At 41.2% G+C, this 20219-nt stretch overlaps 2 protein-coding genes across 19 annotated transcripts in view; one reads left to right on the forward strand and one right to left on the reverse strand.

Annotated features, from left to right (window-relative positions):
* Nucleotides 1–8729, forward strand: part of TTC3 (tetratricopeptide repeat domain 3) — a 68453-nt gene extending 59724 nt beyond the window's left edge. For 8 of the 9 annotated variants that reach the window (XM_075172454.1, XM_075172444.1, XM_075172497.1 and 5 more), the window contains 9 exons: nucleotides 333–429; nucleotides 1419–1519; nucleotides 2190–2283; nucleotides 2890–2988; nucleotides 5108–5529; nucleotides 5974–6094; nucleotides 6273–6500; nucleotides 6718–6807; nucleotides 7444–8729. In XM_075172454.1, the coding sequence (XP_075028555.1) occupies nucleotides 333–429; nucleotides 1419–1519; nucleotides 2190–2283; nucleotides 2890–2988; nucleotides 5108–5529; nucleotides 5974–6094; nucleotides 6273–6500; nucleotides 6718–6807; nucleotides 7444–7554 (1363 nt within the window). In that variant the 3' untranslated portion in view covers nucleotides 7555–8729. The remainder of the gene's footprint in view (nucleotides 1–332; nucleotides 430–1418; nucleotides 1520–2189; nucleotides 2284–2889; nucleotides 2989–5107; nucleotides 5530–5973; nucleotides 6095–6272; nucleotides 6501–6717; nucleotides 6808–7443) is intronic. The other variant, XM_075172473.1, reaches the window with a different exon arrangement.
* The window catches only part of VPS26C (VPS26 endosomal protein sorting factor C), a 28943-nt gene continuing 16364 nt past the window's right edge, over nucleotides 7641–20219 (reverse strand). For 6 of the 10 annotated variants that reach the window (XR_012677093.1, XR_012677085.1, XR_012677082.1 and 3 more), the window contains 4 exons: nucleotides 13316–13466; nucleotides 12820–12972; nucleotides 12514–12744; nucleotides 11091–11167 (listed from right to left, as the gene is read on the reverse strand). Coding sequence is in view for 4 of the 10 variants with exons in the window: in XM_075172555.1 (XP_075028656.1) it covers nucleotides 11085–11167; nucleotides 12820–12972; nucleotides 13316–13466 (387 nt within the window). In the remaining 6 variants the exon portion in view is untranslated. Of the gene's footprint in view, nucleotides 11168–12513; nucleotides 12745–12819; nucleotides 12973–13315; nucleotides 13467–20219 lie in introns of those variants that run through there. The other 4 variants (XM_075172555.1, XM_075172532.1, XM_075172579.1 and 1 more) reach the window with 2 other exon arrangements.

Raw genomic sequence — 20219 nt, forward strand, 5'->3', positions numbered from 1 at the left:
AGGTTTCATTTATAGGTACATTCTTTATATATGTGATCAGGCTCAGAACAATAATACTTACATGACTGCAGTAGTCAAACTCCTGTAAGCTTTTTAGGTTGCACAGCAAAATGTGGTTAAGAAATCCCAAGGCCATGTCCGTAGAGCCAGCAGTATGGCTACACGAGAATGATACTATACCTGAAGGCATAAGCAGTACAGTGTAAATGGAGATGCGTGGTTCTGAAGGAGAGAGAAGTAATAGCTGTAGAAAGCCTCTAAAATGCCATAAATTTTAAATACTACTCTGTTGTAAATTTTACTCAAATATTTAACTTCTTTTTATTTCACAGTAATAAACTTGCTAATAAGAAAGTAAAATTGGAAGAGCTTATAAAAAAGAGTCAAGATGACTGCCAAGAGTGTGTGAAGAGAGCTGTTAAAGCAGAGGTACAAACAAAAAATCTTAAAACGCTTTTCCTAGAGCTTGGATCATTTGCGCTGATAGTAGGTGGCGAAGATGACTGGTGAAGGCTTATATAACGATTTACTTTTTTAAATAGCATCTAAAACTTTTCATAAGCATATATCAAAAGTGTTAATCAAGTATTGACAGGTGCTTTTCATGATGTTATCCTACAAAACTTCGCAGATCATCAAGGCACATTATTATTATTGATCAGTATTAAAAGTGCCCCAGAATTGGGGGCATATAGTATTGCCCCCCAAAAAATTCAACTAGTAATTGAGTTTCATATTTATCCTTGTTATGAACAGATTCCATTAGTAAGAATTAACCATAGGAACATAAAAAGTTCTTGTTAAAAGTCAGTCATGGTTAGTGAATAGGTAGTTACTTCTTAATCAGGTAGAATCAGAATGCAACAACCGACTTGTGTGTTTCACTGAAAGGAGGAGAGTACTGATAAATACCAAGATTTTTTCTGAAACAGTGTGTTTTATACTGGAAATGCTTTGAATATCATGAACGATTCTCCTTTTTTAAGAAGGGCTTGAAGGCTGTCTTGTCTGCAGTAGGATTTTTATAAAAAGATTAGATTGTTGGTCCACATTAGTCTTCAACCATGCAGTATTTAAAAGGCTGCCTTACTCACTTTAAGAGTGTGTGTGTATATATATATACATTCATATATATACATATATATAGGATAAGTTGCAGATGGAACATTTATGGACGCTTTCTACTATCAGTTGAAGTGAATGTAGCCTTTTTATCCTCCCGAAGGCCTGCCAGGCCTGTTAATTCCACTTGAAATTCCTCACCGTAGGAACTGTGTGTGTGTGTGTTGTACTCTGTATCATCAAACTATTGTTTCAGATGCTTATTAAAATCTATTTTGATTTTTTTTTCCCTTGTGCTACAGCAGTGCTTTTGCTGCACTTTTTTTTTTTTTTAACACAGTTATGTTTTGTTACAGGTATCAGTACTCAAAAACTGGAAGGAAACTGAAGTATGCAAGCTAAATGGCATAGCTGCCAATGCAGAAGCAAATCTCAAGGTGTTGAAGTCATTGAGCAGGTATGGAGAGTATACATCAGAAATTTCAGTACTACTAGTTGCTAAATACAAGTAACTACTGAATGTTTAATCACGATTATTTAACTAGACAAGTCAGTTTTGCTTACAAAGGGATGCTAGCTTGAAAGGTGTGTAGAAATGTAACAGTTAAATGCAGCTTTCCTGAAGCTGAATTTCTTCTCGGTCTTAAATTACCAAGAAGTGTGATACTTACACAGGAGCCAGCTTCTTGTCTTACTCTTTCTTAGCCGGGGAAGATCCGGCTACTGGGAACATTCCAGTTACTCCTGCACAGTATCACTGGGAAGGGGCTGCGATGTAAATAGAAGAGAGTGCAAACAAACCTGCTGGGCATGCAACAACATTGTTTTCATCCTTACAAGAGACTAATTTAGCCCTTGGTGTTACCTTTTTTAAAACTTACGCCATGTTCCCTTTCCCTGTCCTTATATTGCCGCAAAATACTAATTTACAGTTGAGGAGTCCACTTCTTCTAAGATTGGATATGATCTAAGTACCAGTAATTTAACTGATTTTAGCTTAAAATTGCTTGAAGTCTTTACCTGTGATTTAGTTGGTGGGGGAAGGAACTGTTGTACTAAAACCATTGGTCTTAAACAAAAATAATGGAAATAATGTTGGAGTTTAACTGAAATCTTGAATACTTCAGCAGCTCAGCTTCAGCAGCCCTTAAGTTGAAGCCACAGGTTGATTCTTGGGAAATATTTATTTCAAATGTAAAGAAACAACTGGATAAAGTAGAGGTAAGCCTTAATTTCTCTTAACAAGCTTTAAGTTGAACTTTGGAAATTAAAACAGAATAAATACCATAAATAATTTTGCATTCCTTTTTTAAAACACCAACAGCTTGTCCTCCAAATACTGAACTACATTTTTTTTTTTTAATTACAACAGAAAGATACAGTTTTAAGTCCAGATTATTTAAGTATAGTTAAGTTACAATTAATATCTTCAATTTATAAAGGCAGGAATCTGTCCTTTATACACTTGCTTCAAAATTGGATCTCACATTAACAAGTCTAGTCTCTTGGTTCTTTTGTATTTGTTGAACTTTAGAAACCAGTGCAACTTCTTTAAAAACAACAGAAAAGTCTCTGAAAAGTTCAGATGTAAAATGTCTAGGCTGAGTTTTAAGAACTAGAAAGGGTTTCCCACACCATTTCAAGCATCAATGCAAGTACTTAAATACAGATTTATGTTGTTATAGCAAATGGTAGCCTTACGTCTCCATTTGAAAGGCCTGGTATCTTTGGTGTTTTGCAAAAAAGTAGTTGTGTTAATGCCATTTTAAATAAAGAGCGATCTTTAGTTAATGCTGGTGTGGAGGATAATTTGTTTTCCTTCTGCAGACTGAGTATGAAGAAAAAATTCAGAGGGTGAAAAATGGTGTACGGAACTGCCTGACTAAAATGGAAACTGTGGATCTTCCTTCTCCTCCCAGCGTCTTAGTATGTATCTTACATTTAAGAGCAGTTTGTTAAGAAGTTCTTTAAGTTTGGATTGGTATGACTATCTGTTATAGGACGTGTACATGAAGAACTTGAATATATAGCCTTGAATACAAAGTAATCTGGCTCTCCATACGTCCAGGTAACATTCAAAAGGAAAAGGTGACCCCAGATTAGCGTGATGAAGTCCAGTGAGGAGCGCATTCTGAAGTCCTTTGAGGGGCTTAAGCTGTTTAAAGTTAGCTTTAGAATGCTTCATGTTCTGTCTGAATTGGAACTAATGTTTTTGCGTATCGTGACTTTCCTGTAGTACCAAAATCCATAGGGACAAGGTCCCATTACACCAACATGTCTAACTGATTACGAATACCAAAATCCACTTCCAGTCGTATCTGTTGTGGAGTATAGCCATTTATGGAAATGCATCTGTAATGACTACATCCCAGATAAATACTATTTTAAAAACATTTTCTCAGGGGCCAACAGTTCCACAAATGCTTTGCTCAAATCACATCAGTTACTTCCGAACCCTGCGATTGTTCCTGGTGCAAGGATGAAGTCAGTATAAGTCAATACTCCTTGAGCTGATCATCAGCATGGTGGTGGGGAGACACACGACAGTGATAAAATACTTACAGCCAAGCTCGCTGTAGGCAGCAGCGGTGCAAACAACCTACGTGCTGCCATTCACTGATGGTAAAATTGAAGCCAGGGCACAGAGCTGACACCCAGTCCTGCAGACAAATAGCATTCAGAAACCACTGGACCTGGGACAGATTGGAGTAAGGAAGAAGGGGTTCAGTCATATCTCAAAATAGGGAGATAATTGACTCAATAAGCAAAATGCATTCATAGTGCGCACACGTATGAAATCCCTGAACTCAGTGAAGGTGCCAAAGAACTCTTTTATATATATTCTCTGCAGAAAGTAATGTTTTTTTCTTCTGTTTGTTTTTGGTATAATTTAGATTCAAGGCTCTGTTCTAATACTGTGTATTTATGATTGTTACTACAGTTTTTCTGGACTTACACAAGTAATAGTTACACTTACTCTCTCCTCCATACCTTTTCTTCCCCATTTCCTTCTAGGTATCTCCTTTCTACTTACTGGCACAGAACTCTTAACAATATGTAGGTAACTTAGTTACCATCCCTAGGTTACCAACAATTTCCAGGTTGGGAAAGAGCGACTTTCGAGCCCCTTGTTCTGCATTTGGTCCCTATTTTTACTGCAGTAATACAGGAGTAACCTTTTAGAAGAGAGATCTGTAATTCTCTCAGCTTTGAGAGGACTTTAATAGGCAAATACTGAGTCCAAATGAAAAAGACTTGATTGAAAACCCTTTTTCTCCCTGTTTAATTAATTCTGTTAATTAATTAAACACCTTTACAGAGAAGGTAAAATACTGCTTCAAAAAGGTGGTAAACTGAAGAACACCGATGAAGAACTAGCAGGTTCTATGAAGAAATGTAGAATTTTAGTTCTGTGTGTTAGAAAGCCACCTTCCTAGAGCAATAAAGTTCTGAAACAAATAGCAGTCACGGGGTCAAACAACTAAACTTATTTTAAGGAGTTCTTTCCATTTATGGAAGAGAGTCATCGGTGCAAAAAGAAGTCTTCCTGGATCATGTCAGTTCCAAGTTTTTCAAGATGATAACTATAGCTGACATGTGTTTCTGTTTAAAAAAAATTACACTGGATTATATATAGATTATATAATCCATTAAAAGCAGTGAATTTTGTGTTTTCAAATTGATGGCACTTATTTAAAGCAGTTCTGTTTCTGCCACCAGCTTCAAGCTATACTTCTGTAGGACTTACGGCTGTCCAACAGCTGTGCGTTCTTTAGCAAAGCAAGAGTAAGTTAAAGGAAGTTTGCCTCTCTGCTGTCCTACTTAATCCTGTTTCAGACAGGATTACTATTACTATTGTAGTACCTGTTAAAGAGCACCTTAGTGCAATATGTTTACCTAGGTAAAGCAAGTTAAGATAAATTGATGTGACCTTCCAGTTCCTTAGCATGACCAAATGTGTCATAGTTCATGCTGCAAATGCTCGAGAGTTCTGCTCAATTTATTTTAATCGCTATTTTCCCTGTGAAATCTGTTTATTTCCTAGCCAAAACAAGGCAGACCTCCAGTCAGTGATCCAGCCATTGTCATGTATTCCTCTGCATCTGCACATCCTACTTTACTTCCTGCATTTTCGAGTTCTGAAGATCAAGGTCCAACACATCCCTCGTTTAATACACAGGCCAAAGTTAAGCCAGCATGTGCAGATTCTAAGGCTTGTTCTGCAAGTGGCGGATCAGTGAAAACACACTCCAAACCTCTGGAAGGATCATACTCTGATAAAGTTTCAGCAACTTGCCCATCAGGGATTTCTGGAAGTAATACTCAGAATGTCCAGCCAAACCAGAATCACCAAGATGACTCAGCTATACAACTGAGGCCTTCCGGACTTCCGAACAACAAAATGCTTCCAAAAGCATTTGAAAATATTATTGCGCATCTACAGAGTATATTCCCAAACTATAGCAGGTATTTGTTTTCATGAGCGAAATGTTATATTGAGACCAGCAGTTCTGAACATCCAATGATAAAGTACAAAAAGAATTGATTTCCTAGTAGATGGCTTCTGTTTCACGAGAACAGTAATATGAGTGTTCCCCTCCCATTCAGTGAGACACTCCTTAAGGGGATAGACCTGTGGTGTTGGCTTATGGGTTTTGGGTTTTTTCCCCCAATTAGAACCATTAACAAATAAAAGTAGTATTATTTTATTGTTTGAGGTTTTCTATGCTTAGTTATTGAGAGGTATTGGAAGCAGGTACTTGCTACAGTTCATTTGAGAATTTAGTATCTTTTGAAGGCTCCACCACTGTGAGTCAAACATGGAAGCTACAGTGTTCTCCAATACTGTGACTATGCTGGTAACAGCCACGGTATTGCCGATCAGTAATTATGTCTTTTTTGTCCCTTCAGTTCAGACTTTATTAGCTTCATAAAAGACGTACAAAGAAGAAATGGGAATACGTTGTCAGGCTTGAGCTTCGATGAAATTCTAAGCAGAGTGACAGAACTCATTCTGGACCAGCAAAATAAGGTACTGTGGTGTATGTAGTTGCTGCCTTTTCTACTGACAGTCAGTTGCTGCCTTTTCTACTGTTTCCTCTCTGACAGAGGAAACAGTGCAGCCAGTCCAGAAAAGAACGCAAACTTCCCTTTGGTGTCAAGCTCTGAAATACGAACTTGCTCCAAATTCTTTTCCAATTCCTGTCCAGGCACCAACTTCAACGGGGAGACCTGCGAAGTCCGTATCCTCTGCTTCACCGGCACAGGCTGCAACTCAGAGTCAGGAAGTACCTGCAGAAGAAAATGTACCCAGCCCACCCAAGGCAAGACCTGCGCATAAAAACGCCTCGAGTAAAAACCCATCTCAGCCAAATCTCCAGCCCTGGGGAAATGTTGGAGCAACACCTAAACCTAAATGGAAAAAACTAGACTATACCGTAAGTTCTCCACTGTTTCAGTGAACATGAAGTGATTGCCATGTACTTCTTATAAGACATGAAATAATCAAAGTGTTGCTGGAAAAAAAAATTGACTTGTTCATTTTGCGTACAAAAGCTGAAATATACTTGGTTAAAACTAGTAACATCATTAACTTACTAGAATTTGCTGATTAATTGTTGCTAGCTTTCAAGTAACTTTAGATTTTATGTATAGGCCTCCAGTGATGATCCTTGCACAATATGTCATGATGAGCTAAGCAGAGACTCGTGTGAACTAGAATGTGGGCATCGTTTTCACAGAGAAGTAAGGATTTTTGTTCTTATCGCTTAGATGCAAATGTTTATGAACTCTGTTCAGGTATGATGTTGTTCCACTTTCTAAAAGCAGCCCTCTTACCCTCCAGTGCTTAAAGAACAGTGCACCATTTTCTTTTACGTACTGTGTACACCAAGGCTTGCTATATATGGTCTCACTGTGTCTGAAAGTTTCCAGTTTTAGATTTTTAACTAAAATGGTAATTCATCGGAGTGAATTTAAGCTTATTCTTCAGAGGATAAATTTGGTAATCAAGTCACAGATTTGTTTGCAGCATACTTACAGAATGGGCTATCACTATAAACCCTGCATTTGCCACCTGATAGCAGTTGCATGTATAACTTCAGGTAGTAAGAAAGTCAGGATTATGTTAGAATAACTTGATATTTCTGTCTGTGGCTTCCTCCTGTTACCTTATTGGTTTCCTGCTGATTTGTTATTGCAGAATAGGTGCAAGTGTAACTTGATCAGCCCAGCGTCAGAACTGGAGAACAGTTTTCTAACTGTTTTAGTAACATAGAACATGTTGGAAAAGTGCTTACCTATTAGTGACCGTTACTGACATACTTAAGCTGAACTCTTTACACCAGGCTTTGTTTCCTCAACATCTTCCTATTCTTGCAGTGCATTAGAACATGGCTTAAGCAACATTCCAGTACCTGCCCTATCTGCCGCGTTCACGCTCTGTTACCTGAAGACTTCCCTGAGCTTCCTGCACGGAACAAATATGCCTGAATCTTGTTTTATTTGAACACGTTACAATAAGATGCAAAGTGGCTGCAGAATAACCACCATGATAATGAAGAGAAACACGACACCTAGAGACAGAACCCTGGTTTTATTGAAAATGGTAGTAGAACTCAGACTGATTCAGTATTTAACACTTAGCATTAAGCCGTAAGACGCTGGTACTGCCACAGCACCTGCAGAATCAAGTTAGCATCCTCCAAGATCCAGCACTTTCCCTGGTTGCTGCCTAAACGTGTGACGCCGATGTAGTTCAGAGGCCAGCAGCACACAAAACTGGTACCTTTTTCTGGCTAAGGGCTATTTAAACTTCTGCATCTACTTTTCTCAAAGGATGGTGCATAATTCCTGTAAAGAGGGGCTTTCCTTCAGAGCTTACACCACACTGAAAATAAATTCTCATACTGAACAAGCAGGTGACCTGAATGACAGACTAGCAGAATTTGGAAGAGCCAAGACATTACCTTCCTCTGGCATAAACAATTACAATTTAACTGCAGGATTCAAATCAGGCTTGTTGTAATCATTATGAATGCAGTTCATATAATTGCAGCTCCTTTCTCTGCATAAATCCATAGCTAATAATTCAAATTGTTTAAATAATGACTTTTAGTAATATTTTGAAGCAAGAATTTTTAAGCATTCATGTGATTGTTTCTCTTTGTGTATCATTGAATTGGAATACTGTAGCTCAATTCTTTAATCTTGAAATATGGTTTGAATGTCCCTCGTTGAAGAACTGATTTGTTTAAATCGGAATCACAGGATTTTTATTTTTGACGAAGCAACACTGCATCTGTATTCTGTGCATGAATGTTCATCAGCAGCGTGAGAACAGAACACAACCAGCTGCAAGACTGGTTATCCTACTGCTTTAAAAGTCTGCTTGCCCCGGTACCTTCTTCACTATAAAATTTGTCTCAAATAGCCAAAAGATCAGGACTAGAGAGTGTACAGCTTAACTGCTCTGAAAATAGAGTGTGACTGTTGTTTGGATACCAGCAGTATTAAATTGATTATGCAAAATGAAGTTAGCTAATTATAGGGATCATTTGTTCCCCCAAGTGAGTATGTATCCGCCAGATGAAGTTTTAAACTACTCTGTGATTAATCAGTATATTAATAGGCACTTGGATCAAAAATAAAATTACTACTGCAGCTGATGTTTTTTTTTTGTGTAGTATTTTTTAAGTCAGAGTTGTTGGTGAGTAACCTAATATCTGCTAGGGTGCTAAGGCACCTTGCTGCCTGAAGAATTACTTACTGCGCTGCTCAGCGTTACAGCGCTTGCATCCTTTTCAGCTTCCATTATTTTCTTTGGGGACACACACGCGTATGTATATATGTGTGTGTATATATATATATATAAAATCTTCTTAGCTTTTCACAAAAGCAGCCTAAGTCCTTGGCATTCAGGACACTTCTCCAGCGCAGAGGTCTCCTTGAGCTGCTAAGCCGTGGCAAGGCCATCCCACACCTGCCATATTGGACAGCGTTCTCCAAATAGAACGTAGCGTGCCTTGAGGTAGTAAGGGTGAGCTGGCTGTGGAAACAGTGCACAGCCTTAGCACTGAGCTGACATTTACATGCACTTGCTTGTTACCAGCCAATCTTTTTTTCCTATACCCCCAGCACAGACCCCAGGTTCCCAAATAAGCAGGATGGGTTGTGATCCGTGTTCCTTTTCTTTTCCCTGACTCCCATAAAGCTGGAAGAATTTCAGTGATTTCCAGAGAGAGTTCATTCACACCTTTAAAAAGGAGGCCCCCCACCCATTCCTGTACGGGGAGAGGGGCAGTTGAGCAGGCGGCAGTTCCGCACCCAGGGAGCGGCTCGACTGTGGATGCTGGGGCCCGAGGCGGGATGAACGCCAGTCCGTCTTTCCAAATAACTGTTGACAGTCGGGGGTGATGATGCCACTTTGAGCTGCAGGTGGCACTCTCACAACATCATGTAGACTAGAAAGAGTGGCTTTCGTTTTCCAAAAATCATCCTGTACGATTTCCCGATCTTAGAGAAGTGTTAAGTCCTAGTAAATACCTTCCCCCCCTGCCCAAGACTGTTGTAAGACATTGAAATAAGAATTTCAGTTGTTTATTCCTAAAATACAGATGATACAGAACCAGGGCTAAACCTAGAATTACACTTTCCTAGTTGGCAATGCTGCTGGATAAAGCTAAAGGAAATTATTTTTGGCAGTTTTCTTAATTCTGTCTTTCCAGGTTGTCATCTTTACACTTACACTTTATATACTTAGCCTGCCTCCACCCCACGTAATAGTGTATGGTGAATTCACAATTAGAATGAAATTGTGGTGGTTCTGTTCACTTAAAACATCAAAATCTACAACCTGTTTGTGCTGAGAAGGTATTTCTTGCTGAAATAGTTTTCCTATACACTTCCTTTAAGATACATAGTTACAAACACTTTAATGTATTTACCTGAACTTACTCCTTTCCTGGCATTTACACTTACACTTTAGGTTGAACAAGTGACAACACTAACCCACCTATTTAAAAAGAGTGACTGTCTCCCTCGGAATGGCTGTTCATATAGTGACAAGTCATGTCCTGAAGGCACAAGGTGCCACCCCATAGAAGTGTTTAATGCAGTTTTTCCACCATCAGCATAGGCTGGTCTGCAGCAATTCAGTGGTGCTGTTTGTCACAGGACAGACATTTTTTTCCACATCAAAACTGAGCCGTAGAAGTCCTATAAAAGGGAAGATGGTACCATGCAAAGAATAAGTATATTCTCAAACTAAAAACTTTCGACTGATCTTCTTTTTCAGTACTATTTTACACAAATCGCAAAGATAGAGTAAGGGCATTGTTTTTCTAATCCAGGGAAGAGCCCAGGGAAAAGCCACACACAAAACAACTTTGGTTCTAAGCATTCCTCCAATACAGACTCATATTCCCAATTTGACCAAAATACACTTGGTGTCATTTCACATCATTACTCATTTCACATCACTTATTTCACATTCATCTTGTGATATTCATCCTCCACCACCACCTTGCACTGTTGTAGCACCATTTATTGTACCTTCAAAGACACTATGCAGTATTATATTACAAGTCCCATACCCTCCCCCCAGTATATATACACCATGTATAAACAGGACTTTAGCAGGTTTAAGGTGTCTTTAAAGGACTTTGGAACAAGTATTACAAAATGAAATAAGGAGAGAAGCTTACTACATATTTCTACAAGTTTTAGAAATATAGAGAATCATTCCTTCCGGATTTGTCTGAAAAAAACTGGGGAGAACAATGGTGGTTGAAGTTAGAAGGATACCTGGCAAGGCTGTCTGGGGTAGATACATTCACGTAGGCTACCGCAAGGCAGGCAAAGTCCTAGCAAGATTTATAGAGAACTGAAAGCACAAGAACTACCAGCAAGGAAGAGGAAGTAGTGTGTCTCCAGCTAAAATAAGACACGGATAAACTTTCACTTTGCCTCTGAAGAATTTTGTCCTTTTTCAGTAAATCCTTAAGTGATTCTCCTCTGACTATTTACATCCTGCAGAGCTTCAGTGGGAAGTTCTCTGTGATGAGATGATCATCGTGCAGAAGGACGACAATGTTAACTTCAAACTCTGGAAGAAGGGGAAAAAAAGAGAGAGGTCCATATCAGCCGTAGGATGAGAGGCAGGCAGTTCCTGCCCTCAGACACAGCACTTCACAGGGCTCTCCCAAGCCCTTTCAATACCCTGGATTTTCCTGTGGCAGGGACGAACGAGGTACCCCAGGCATCCCAGACCTTGGACCATTCCTAGAGAACCTTGGCTTGTTCTAATCTTTGGGATTCGTCTGGATTCATTTCCGCATCACTGAAAAACTAGGACGTACAGTCCTCTGGACAACAGGCAGAGTTCAGACATCTAAGATTAAAACTTTTGGCGAAAGACGCCTCACACCAATATGGATTGTTTAGAAGCACCTAAGTGGGAGAGTTTGGGAACAGACTCCTCCCCTGCTGTCAGCATGTAACATAGCCTTAGAATCCTGCATCACGTGTGGCCTTATGAAATAAAACACCAAAATACAATATACCTGCAAACAATGAAAAACATTTTTCAAAAGAAAATCTGCTCTTTAGATGTTATATTGTGTTGTTCAAAACCAAAATCAGTATCAGATCTATAATCAATCCGCAACAGAAACAGAATACAAAGTCAGGTAGAGTTAATAAATGAAGGGAACCAGAGATCAAAATAAACTGAAAATAATTGTCCTTTTTTAGACTCTTCATAACTATATTAAGACCGTTCCTCTAAATAAAAGTAGATACTACTCTAACAGTAGCCATTTGTCACCGTAAATTACTATTCAATAGCTAGAAATGGCAAAAAGTAGAGAAGAATATTATTTTGGGGAAAATCACTGTACATATCAGGTGCAAAAATGCTCTTGGGGGAACAGATAAACAGGTAGGCAGAGCTGAAAAACTAGTTGTGCACATTTGCCCAGGATATACAGCAGAAAAGTACGAGGGGCTTCAGTTGGGAAGGATCCTAAAGGCAGGGATTTGTGGCTTCAATCTGATACAGTAAAATAAAAAAGAAGAACCAACAGATTCCAGCAGGATGAAGGGAAGAAAAACAGGCTCGCAAAGAGAATTTTTGCAGTAATTATTTGAACAAGTGAGGAAAATCCTAAATTTCAGGTGTTTGTTAATGAAAATGTTGGATTTTGGCAACAATAAGCAGGAGGAAGCAGCTGGTATAGATTAAGAAAAGTGAAGTCACATACAGCCTAACCTTAATTTTTCTACTTCTGAGCCTGTGCAGCAGGAGAATGGGAAACAAGAAGGAGAGGAAATGGAAAGAGGGGTTCTTGCTGGTGATGAAAAGAAGGAAGGGGTCATCTTGGCATTTTATTCTTGGGCTATTACTCAAGCGTTTAATCACACGTAATTTTTTGGCAGAAAAAAAAAAATTACCTGCCATTATGCTGCTTCTCCTTATATGGTCCCTTTACCATACATTTCTATCAGTCAGAAGTAGCGTAATAGTTGCACAACTGTTTTTAGTTAGAAGTATCTGGGCTGTATTTTCTCAATCTGTATGAAGTACAGCAGACTGCAGTCCTGTTAGGAAACCTCTACAGGGAAACAGATGGATGTCCTTGGTTCTTCTTGCAGTGCAGTGCTGACAGCGATTTACCACGTTACCTGCCAGAAGCTAAAGTGAAACTAGAAACTTACCTCAGATGAAAGACGCCAACACATAAAGTCCTACGCACTTACCAACTTTGAAGTTTGTTGTTTCCAGGGTAGGGCAGGTGAACAACCTGGGAAACACCATGTATATAGGAATCGGTAGGCCCCTGCAGACATCCCCATCAGCAATCTGAATATTCTGTATCTCTGTGGCATCTCTGGCGTAACCTTCCGCGCACCCTGGTGAAAGTGGGAAATTCAGAGGGAGAGGAGGGGAAGGGAAAGAGAGAAGAGAAAGCAGTGGCCAAAATTTAAAACAAAGATGCTTGTTGGTGGAGAGGGGGGGTATGTCTGGGCAAAATATTTTGCCCTTTGACCTGCAAGTTTTCACATTAACACTTTGAGTTAAGGATCATAGAGATTATTTAAATTAATGTTTGGACTGCTGCACCTAAAATGCAAAACAGTTTTTTTGCAACTCTTTTTAATTGTATGGCTTTTGACAGTCTTTCACATTTAAGCTGAAAGAGTGCAAGTGGTAATTACTGCAGTCTATACACAGTCTGCTTACAGAGAAACTTACCGCAGGTTTCCACACGTACTAACTGCAGCTCAATACTTTTGACCGCAGCCTCTGCATTCTCCACTACCAGCTCCCCTGTTAGTGGCTGTGTAATGATACAGTTTGTAGAACTGAGATGTCCTCTGATGAGAAATTTTGGCAGTGAAGCTCTCTGAAAAGATTGGGGGGGAGGGGGAGGGGGGAGACACAACTGTAAGAGCAGACTAAGAAAAAAGTACCTTGCCAAAAGACAGTTATCAAAGTATACAGGAAATCCCAAAAAGCTGCAAAGTTAAGAACTCAAAAGTTCAGAAATGCCTCAAGTAACTTAAATAATATAACTCTTTAAATATGCCTCCTTATGCAGATGCATTAAGATACATCTTACTACCCTCCCCCCTGACATGCATCCCCCCCTACTCATTCTATCCACAGGAGCATTTTTCCTGGGATGAACTCGCAAAACTTGGCTGTTACAATTAATCCAGAAGTCAGGAACCGCATGGTGATAGAGGTAGGCTGGCAGGAACTAACAGGGCGGTCAACTTAAATCAGCTGGCGGTGCTCTAGAGAACTGCATTCTTGTCCCATTTTGTTATGGATTGCAATATAGCCTATCATTTCAGTGATTTTCCCACCTTTTTATATTTCTCTCTTATGGCCACTAACAGGAGGGAAGACAGGCGTTTAAAAATCTTTGTTTAATGCAAGATGTAGCATACTGCTTATGTACCAAGACACCAATCAAGGACAATTAATAAAGAGCTTAATTTGAATACAGGATCACACTTCTAAAATTTTTTTAACAGCAAGCATGTTTCCTACTTTTTAAGGAAGGAGCAGTAAGAATAGCTGATGGAGGATGACAATCTATAAATCAGTTTCCATAAAACACCAGAGCGGGGGTTTTGCTCCCCCTGCCCTCCCCTTTTTCAGGCCAGCAGGCATCACAGATACTCTCTGCCAGCAGAGAAACTCATGTGCCAGAAGCTCCAGTCACATTTCAAGTTCTGGCAGGAGGCGTACTGAAACAGTCAAGTTTTCTACCCACATCTTCAGCTCCTATCTTCACCATCCAACTTTCTTCAAACTCTCTGAGCATCCTGCTCTAACCTTCCCCTTCTTTTGCAAGCCTTATTTTTCTCTCCCTCCTTAATTTTTTCTTATTGACATCTTTGATGTTAGCCCCTACCTTCCAACCATCTGTTCACACTTGCTTGTGTTGGATTTCCTTGCCCACGTAACTGATTTTCCCTTCTTCCAAACCAACTCTCTTGTCGCAAACTTTTTTTCCCCCCCAATCTGCTTGTTTTGCTTCTTAGTCCTGGCTGCCAGTAGCAATGGCAGAAAAGTTCTCCTCAGCTATTGTTTAGACTGTTTGACTCAGATACTCAACACCTCTGCAGAATTTAGCTGTTCCACTCAAAAGGAATCTTTGGGGGAAATGAAGAGAGGAATTCTCATGCGTTTAGTAAACATGACCTCACTTGGGTTATTTTCTCCTAACTTAAATAACAGAAGTTACACCTCTGACAAAACCACCCTATGAAATGTTGAGTCCTAATAATATATTAGTAAAATGCTTTTTTATTGTATGATCCCTCACAGGGTCTTCTCATCACCACTATTAGTAAACACAGAGTGGCTTCCCTGCTTCACAGGGACATCATACAGCTATCCCCTGAAGTATAGTGGTCAGGAACCTAAGAGACAGAGAGAAAAGGAACTTGCGGAATGAGAACTCGAGGCCATTTTCCTCAATACTAGTCTACCAGACTTGTTTTTTTTTAAAGGTATATTTCCCCTGGAACCTTACTACTCTTGTCAGTACTTTTCATATTTTAATCCTAGCTAGGTCTTCTCTCATAGGACCTATCATTTACATTCTATTTCATAATCCCCCAAAAATGAGAATCAAGAACATACAAGCAAATCTATCCTGGTTTTTCATCTAACCTCTTTGTGCTTTGCTTGGCTACAGCAAATCTCCTAATCATTTTTCTAATAGTCTACCAGAAATTATAGTTCAGTCACAATCTCCAGACAAGCAGAGAACTGAAATTTTAATATTTTAAATATGCCAAAATAGAGACTTTTTCTACCTGTCCACCAGGTAGTCACTTCAGACCCATACATTTTTCTGAGAGGGGGAGAGGAATATTTAAAAAAAAAAAACACCACAAAAAAACAGCACGCCACTGCTTGTGCCACCATACCATTCTTTAGACAGCTCAACGATTAAATACCAAGATCTGCTGGATCAGAGATGTCAGAAGTTTTAGAACCTACTTTTGTGGTTATGTACGTGAAATAGAGAAAGGCACAGGGCCTGCTATTTAAGAAAGAGCTTTTAGTAGACAGGACTTTCTCATGATGTACACCACTGAGTCTTTGCTAAGCCAATGAGTAGAGTATCAAGATACAGAAGAGAAACAGAAAATAATTTCTATGGAAACATGGTTCATAGGAAGAGCAGACTGCTGAGAGCTTAGTATTTAGCAGTAGTCTCAAAAGTAATTTTACCACCAAGAATAGTTATTATATCCTTGTATTTGGAAAAACACATGCTTTCAGTATGCAGCAGTCTCCAGAGACACGAGAGGCTGCTGGACACAACCTGCTCATCCTCTAACTCAGCTGGATTTAGAGTTCAGCCATGACAGCTGGTTGGTTTTCTAGAATCACCTCCTCCACACTCAAGAATGGTCTATTCCAACATGCAGAAAGTCAAGCAAAGGTAGGAAGAGACCTGCATGGATGAACAGGATGCTACTGATAAAATCATAAAAAGGAAGTATATAAAAGATGGAAGTAGGGTCAGGTGACCCAGGAGGAACATAAAAACACTATCTGAGTGTGCAGGGGTAGGAAAGCCAAAGCCCATCTGGAATTAAATGAAGAGACATGAAGGGCAACAAAAAGGGCATCTACAAGTCTACCAGGTGCAAAAGGAACATGAGGGTAAATGTCAGCCTGCTACTGAATATGGCAGGGGACCTAGCGACAGAAGACATGAAAAAGACAGAGGTACTTAACGTCTTCTCTGCCTCGGACTTTACTGATAAGATTTGCCTTCAGGAATCCCCGGCCCTTGCAACCACAGCAAAAGTCTGGAGCAAGGAAGAGTTATCCTTCGTAGAGAAGGAGCAGGTTAGAGAACATTTAAACAGACTGAATGTACACAAGTCCATGGGACCTGATGGGACGCACCCACAATTGCTGAGGAAGCTGACCCATGTCACCGTGAGGCCAATCTTGATTATCTTTGAAAGGCTGTCATGAACAAAGAAGGTTCCTGAGGAATGGAAGATAGTAAATGTCACTCTTATCTTCAGTTAGGAAGATCTGAGGAACTATAGGTTTGTCAGCCTTGCTTCGATCCCTGGGAACGTGATGGAGCAAATAACCCCGGAAGCCATTTCCAAACGTATAAAGGACAAGAAAGTCATTGGAAGCAGTCAGCATGGATTTATGAAAATGAAATCATGTTTAACCAACCTGATAGCCTTCTATGATGAAATGACTAGCTTGGTGGACAAGCGGAGAGCAGTGGATTCTGTTTATGCTGGCTTCAGCACTGGTTTTGATACTGTTTCTCCTAACAACCTCACTGACAAACTGATGGAGTGCAGACTAGATGTACAAATTAGATACTGAGGTGGACTGAGAACAGCCTGAACTGCTGGACTCAAAGGTTTGTGATCCATAGCACAACGTCCATCTGAAGGCCAGTCACTAGTGGTGTACACCAGTGACAAGTGGGGTCAATATTGGAGCCAAATTACTTCACATCTTCAATGATGACTTGGACGATGGGACAGAGTGCATCCTCAGCAAGTCTGCAGATAATACAAAATTGGAAGGAGTGGTTGGTGAACCAGACAGCTGTGCTGCTCTTTACAGGGACCTCAGCAGGCTGGACAAATGGGCTACAGCATCCTGAGCCACATTAGAAAGTGTTGCCAACAGGTTGATGGAGGTGATTCTCCCCATCTCTTCAGCACTGGTGAGACAAAACTGGGGACAGCATGTCCAATTCAGGACTTCCGGGTACAAGAAACACAGATTTACTGGAGCAAGGCCACTGTCGTGAGAGACAACAAAAAATGCTTTTATAAGTATGTTAATGACAAAAGGAGAGCCAAGGAGAATCTCCATCCTCTATTGGATGCGGGGGGGAACGTTGCCACCAAGGATGAGGAAAAGGCTGAGGTACTCAACGCCTTCTTTGCCTCAGTCTTTAGTAGTCAGAATGGTTATCCTCAGGGTACTCAGCCCCCTGAGCTGGAAGACAGGGACGACAAGCAGGATAAACCCCCCATAATTCAAGAGGATGAAGTTCATGACCTGCTATGCCACCTGGATGTTCACAAGTCTATGGGGCCGGATGGGATCCACCCGAGGGTTCTGAGGGAGCTGGCGGAGGAGCTTGCCGAGCCGCTCTCCATCATTTACCAGCAGTCCTGGTTAACTGGGGAAGTCCCGGACGACTGGAGGCTCGCCAATGTGACTCCCATCTACAAGAAGGGCCGGAAGGAGGATCCGGGGAACTACAGGCCGGTCAGCCTGACCTCGGTGCCGGGGAAGATCATGGAGCGGTTGGTTTTGAGGGTGCTCACGAGCCATGTCCGGGACAACCAGGGGATCAGGCCCAGCCAGCACGGGTTCATGGAAGGCAGGTCCTGCTTGACCAACCTGATCTCCTTCTATGACCAGGTGACCCGCCTAGTGGATGAGGGAAAGGCAGTGGATGTGGTCTACTTGGACTTCAGTAAGGCCTTTGACACTGTCTCCCACAGCATTCTCCTAGAGAAGCTGGCAGCTCACGGCCTAGACAGGTACACTCTTCGCTGGGTAAAAAACTGGCTGGACGGCCGAGCCCAGAGAGTTGTGGTCAACGGAGTTAAATCCAGTTGGCGGCCGGTCACGAGCGGTGTTCCCCAGGGCTCAGTTTTGGGGCCGGTCCTGTTCAATATCTTCATCAATGATCTGGACGAGGGGATCGAGTGCTCCCTCAGTAAGTTTGCAGACGACACCAAGTTGGGCGGGAGTGTTGATCTGCTGGAGGGTAGGAAGGCTCTGCAGAGGGACCTGGACAGGCTGGATCGATGGGCCGAGGCCAACTGTATGAGATTCAACAAGGCCAAGTGCCGGGTCCTGCACTTCGGCCACAACAACCCCAGGCAACGCTACAGGCTTGGGGAAGGGTGGCTGGAAAGCTGCCCAGAGGAAAAGGACCTGGGGGTACTGGTTGACAGCCGGCTGAACATGAGCCGGCAGTGTGCTCAGGTGGCCAAGAAGGCCAACGGCATCCTGGCCTGTATCAGAAATAGTGTGGCCAGCAGGAATAGGGAGGTGATCGTGCCCCTGTACTCGGCACTGGTGAGGCCGCACCTCGAATCCTGTGTTCAGTTTTGGGCCCCTCACTACAAGAAGGACATGGAGGTGCTGGAGCGTGTCCAGAGGAGGGCAACGAAGCTGGTGAAGGGCCTGGAGCACAAGTCTTATGAGGAGCGGCTGAGGGAACTGGGGTTGTTTAGCCTGGAGAAGAGGAGGCTGAGGGGAGACCTCATCGCGCTCTACAACTACCTGAAAGGAGGGTGTAGCGAGGTGGGTGTTGGTCTCTTCTCCCAAGTAACTAGCGATAGGACAAGAGGAAATGGCCTCAAGTTGTGCCAAGGGAGGTTTAGATTGAACATTAGGAAAAATTTCTTTACTGAAAGAGTGGTCAGGCCTTGGAACAGGCTGCCCAGGGAAGTGGTGGAGTCACCATCCCTGGAGGTATTTAAAAGACGTGTAGATGAGGCCCTTAGGGACATGGTGTAGTGGGCATGGTGGTGTTGGGTTGACGGTTGGACACGATGATCTTAGAGGTCTTTTCCAACCTGTATGATTCTATGATTCTATGATTCTATGATTCTTTGCTGGGTTTGGCCATGAAGATGGTTAAGAGCACGTGACGTACAAGAAGAGGCTGAGAGCTGGGATTGTTCACCCTGCAGAACAGAAGGCTCAGGGGGATCTTATCAATATGTACAAATACCTGATGGGAAGGAGTAAAGAAGATGGAGTCAGACTCCTCTCAGTGGTATCTATTGAAAGGACAAGAGGCTATGGGAACAAATTCAAATAAAAGGAAATTATTTTTTATTTATTTATTAGTCCTGTGAGGGTGGTTAAACACTGTAACATTGCCGAATGGTTGCAAGTCTCCATCCTTTGAGATATTGAAAACTTGACTAACACATGGCCCTGAGCAACCTGCTCTAGATGACTCTGCTCTGAGCACAGGGGCTGGACTAACCAATCTCCAGAAGTCCCTTCCAACCATGTGAACCGTATTCACGTGATTCTGTGAATATGCAGAATAAGGTCAACAATAGCATGAAACAACCAAAAGCTGAGTAAGAGGTCTGTTTTGAGAAACAAGTGGAAGAGTAAGTCTAAATTCAGAAGTCTGGGACTAAGAGCAATGGAAGACAAATTGGGGATGCAGAATGGAGACCTAAAGTAGGAAAGTAGTCTTACTAACAAAAAGAGCACAACAGGAAAATCAGAACACAGGTTTCAATGGACAAACAGAAACCAGTGTCCAGAAAGCTAAATGACCAAGACAGCTACCACTGTTCATACAGGCTTCCCAAAGCCACATGGAGCTGTAAAAAAAGGCATAACCAAGGATCAAAACACACATTTTTTAAATGATCTTGGCTACACGTGGTATAGAATGTTTTCCCTTGCTTCGCTGCCATCTTTCACGTAGAAAAAATGTTTAACCATTACTGAACAAAGTTCCACGTTACATTAGTCACCACTATCACAAGAGATCAGCCAGAATCGCTTTATTGCTTACAAAAGTAAAAAAGGAGAAAAGGGAAAAAAAAAAAAAAAGAGTTGATTATCTGCAGGGCAGATAATTCCTCTC

Source organism: Calonectris borealis, chromosome 1 (assembly GCF_964195595.1).
Source record: "Calonectris borealis chromosome 1, bCalBor7.hap1.2, whole genome shotgun sequence".
Classification (NCBI taxonomy): Eukaryota; Metazoa; Chordata; class Aves; order Procellariiformes; family Procellariidae; genus Calonectris; species Calonectris borealis.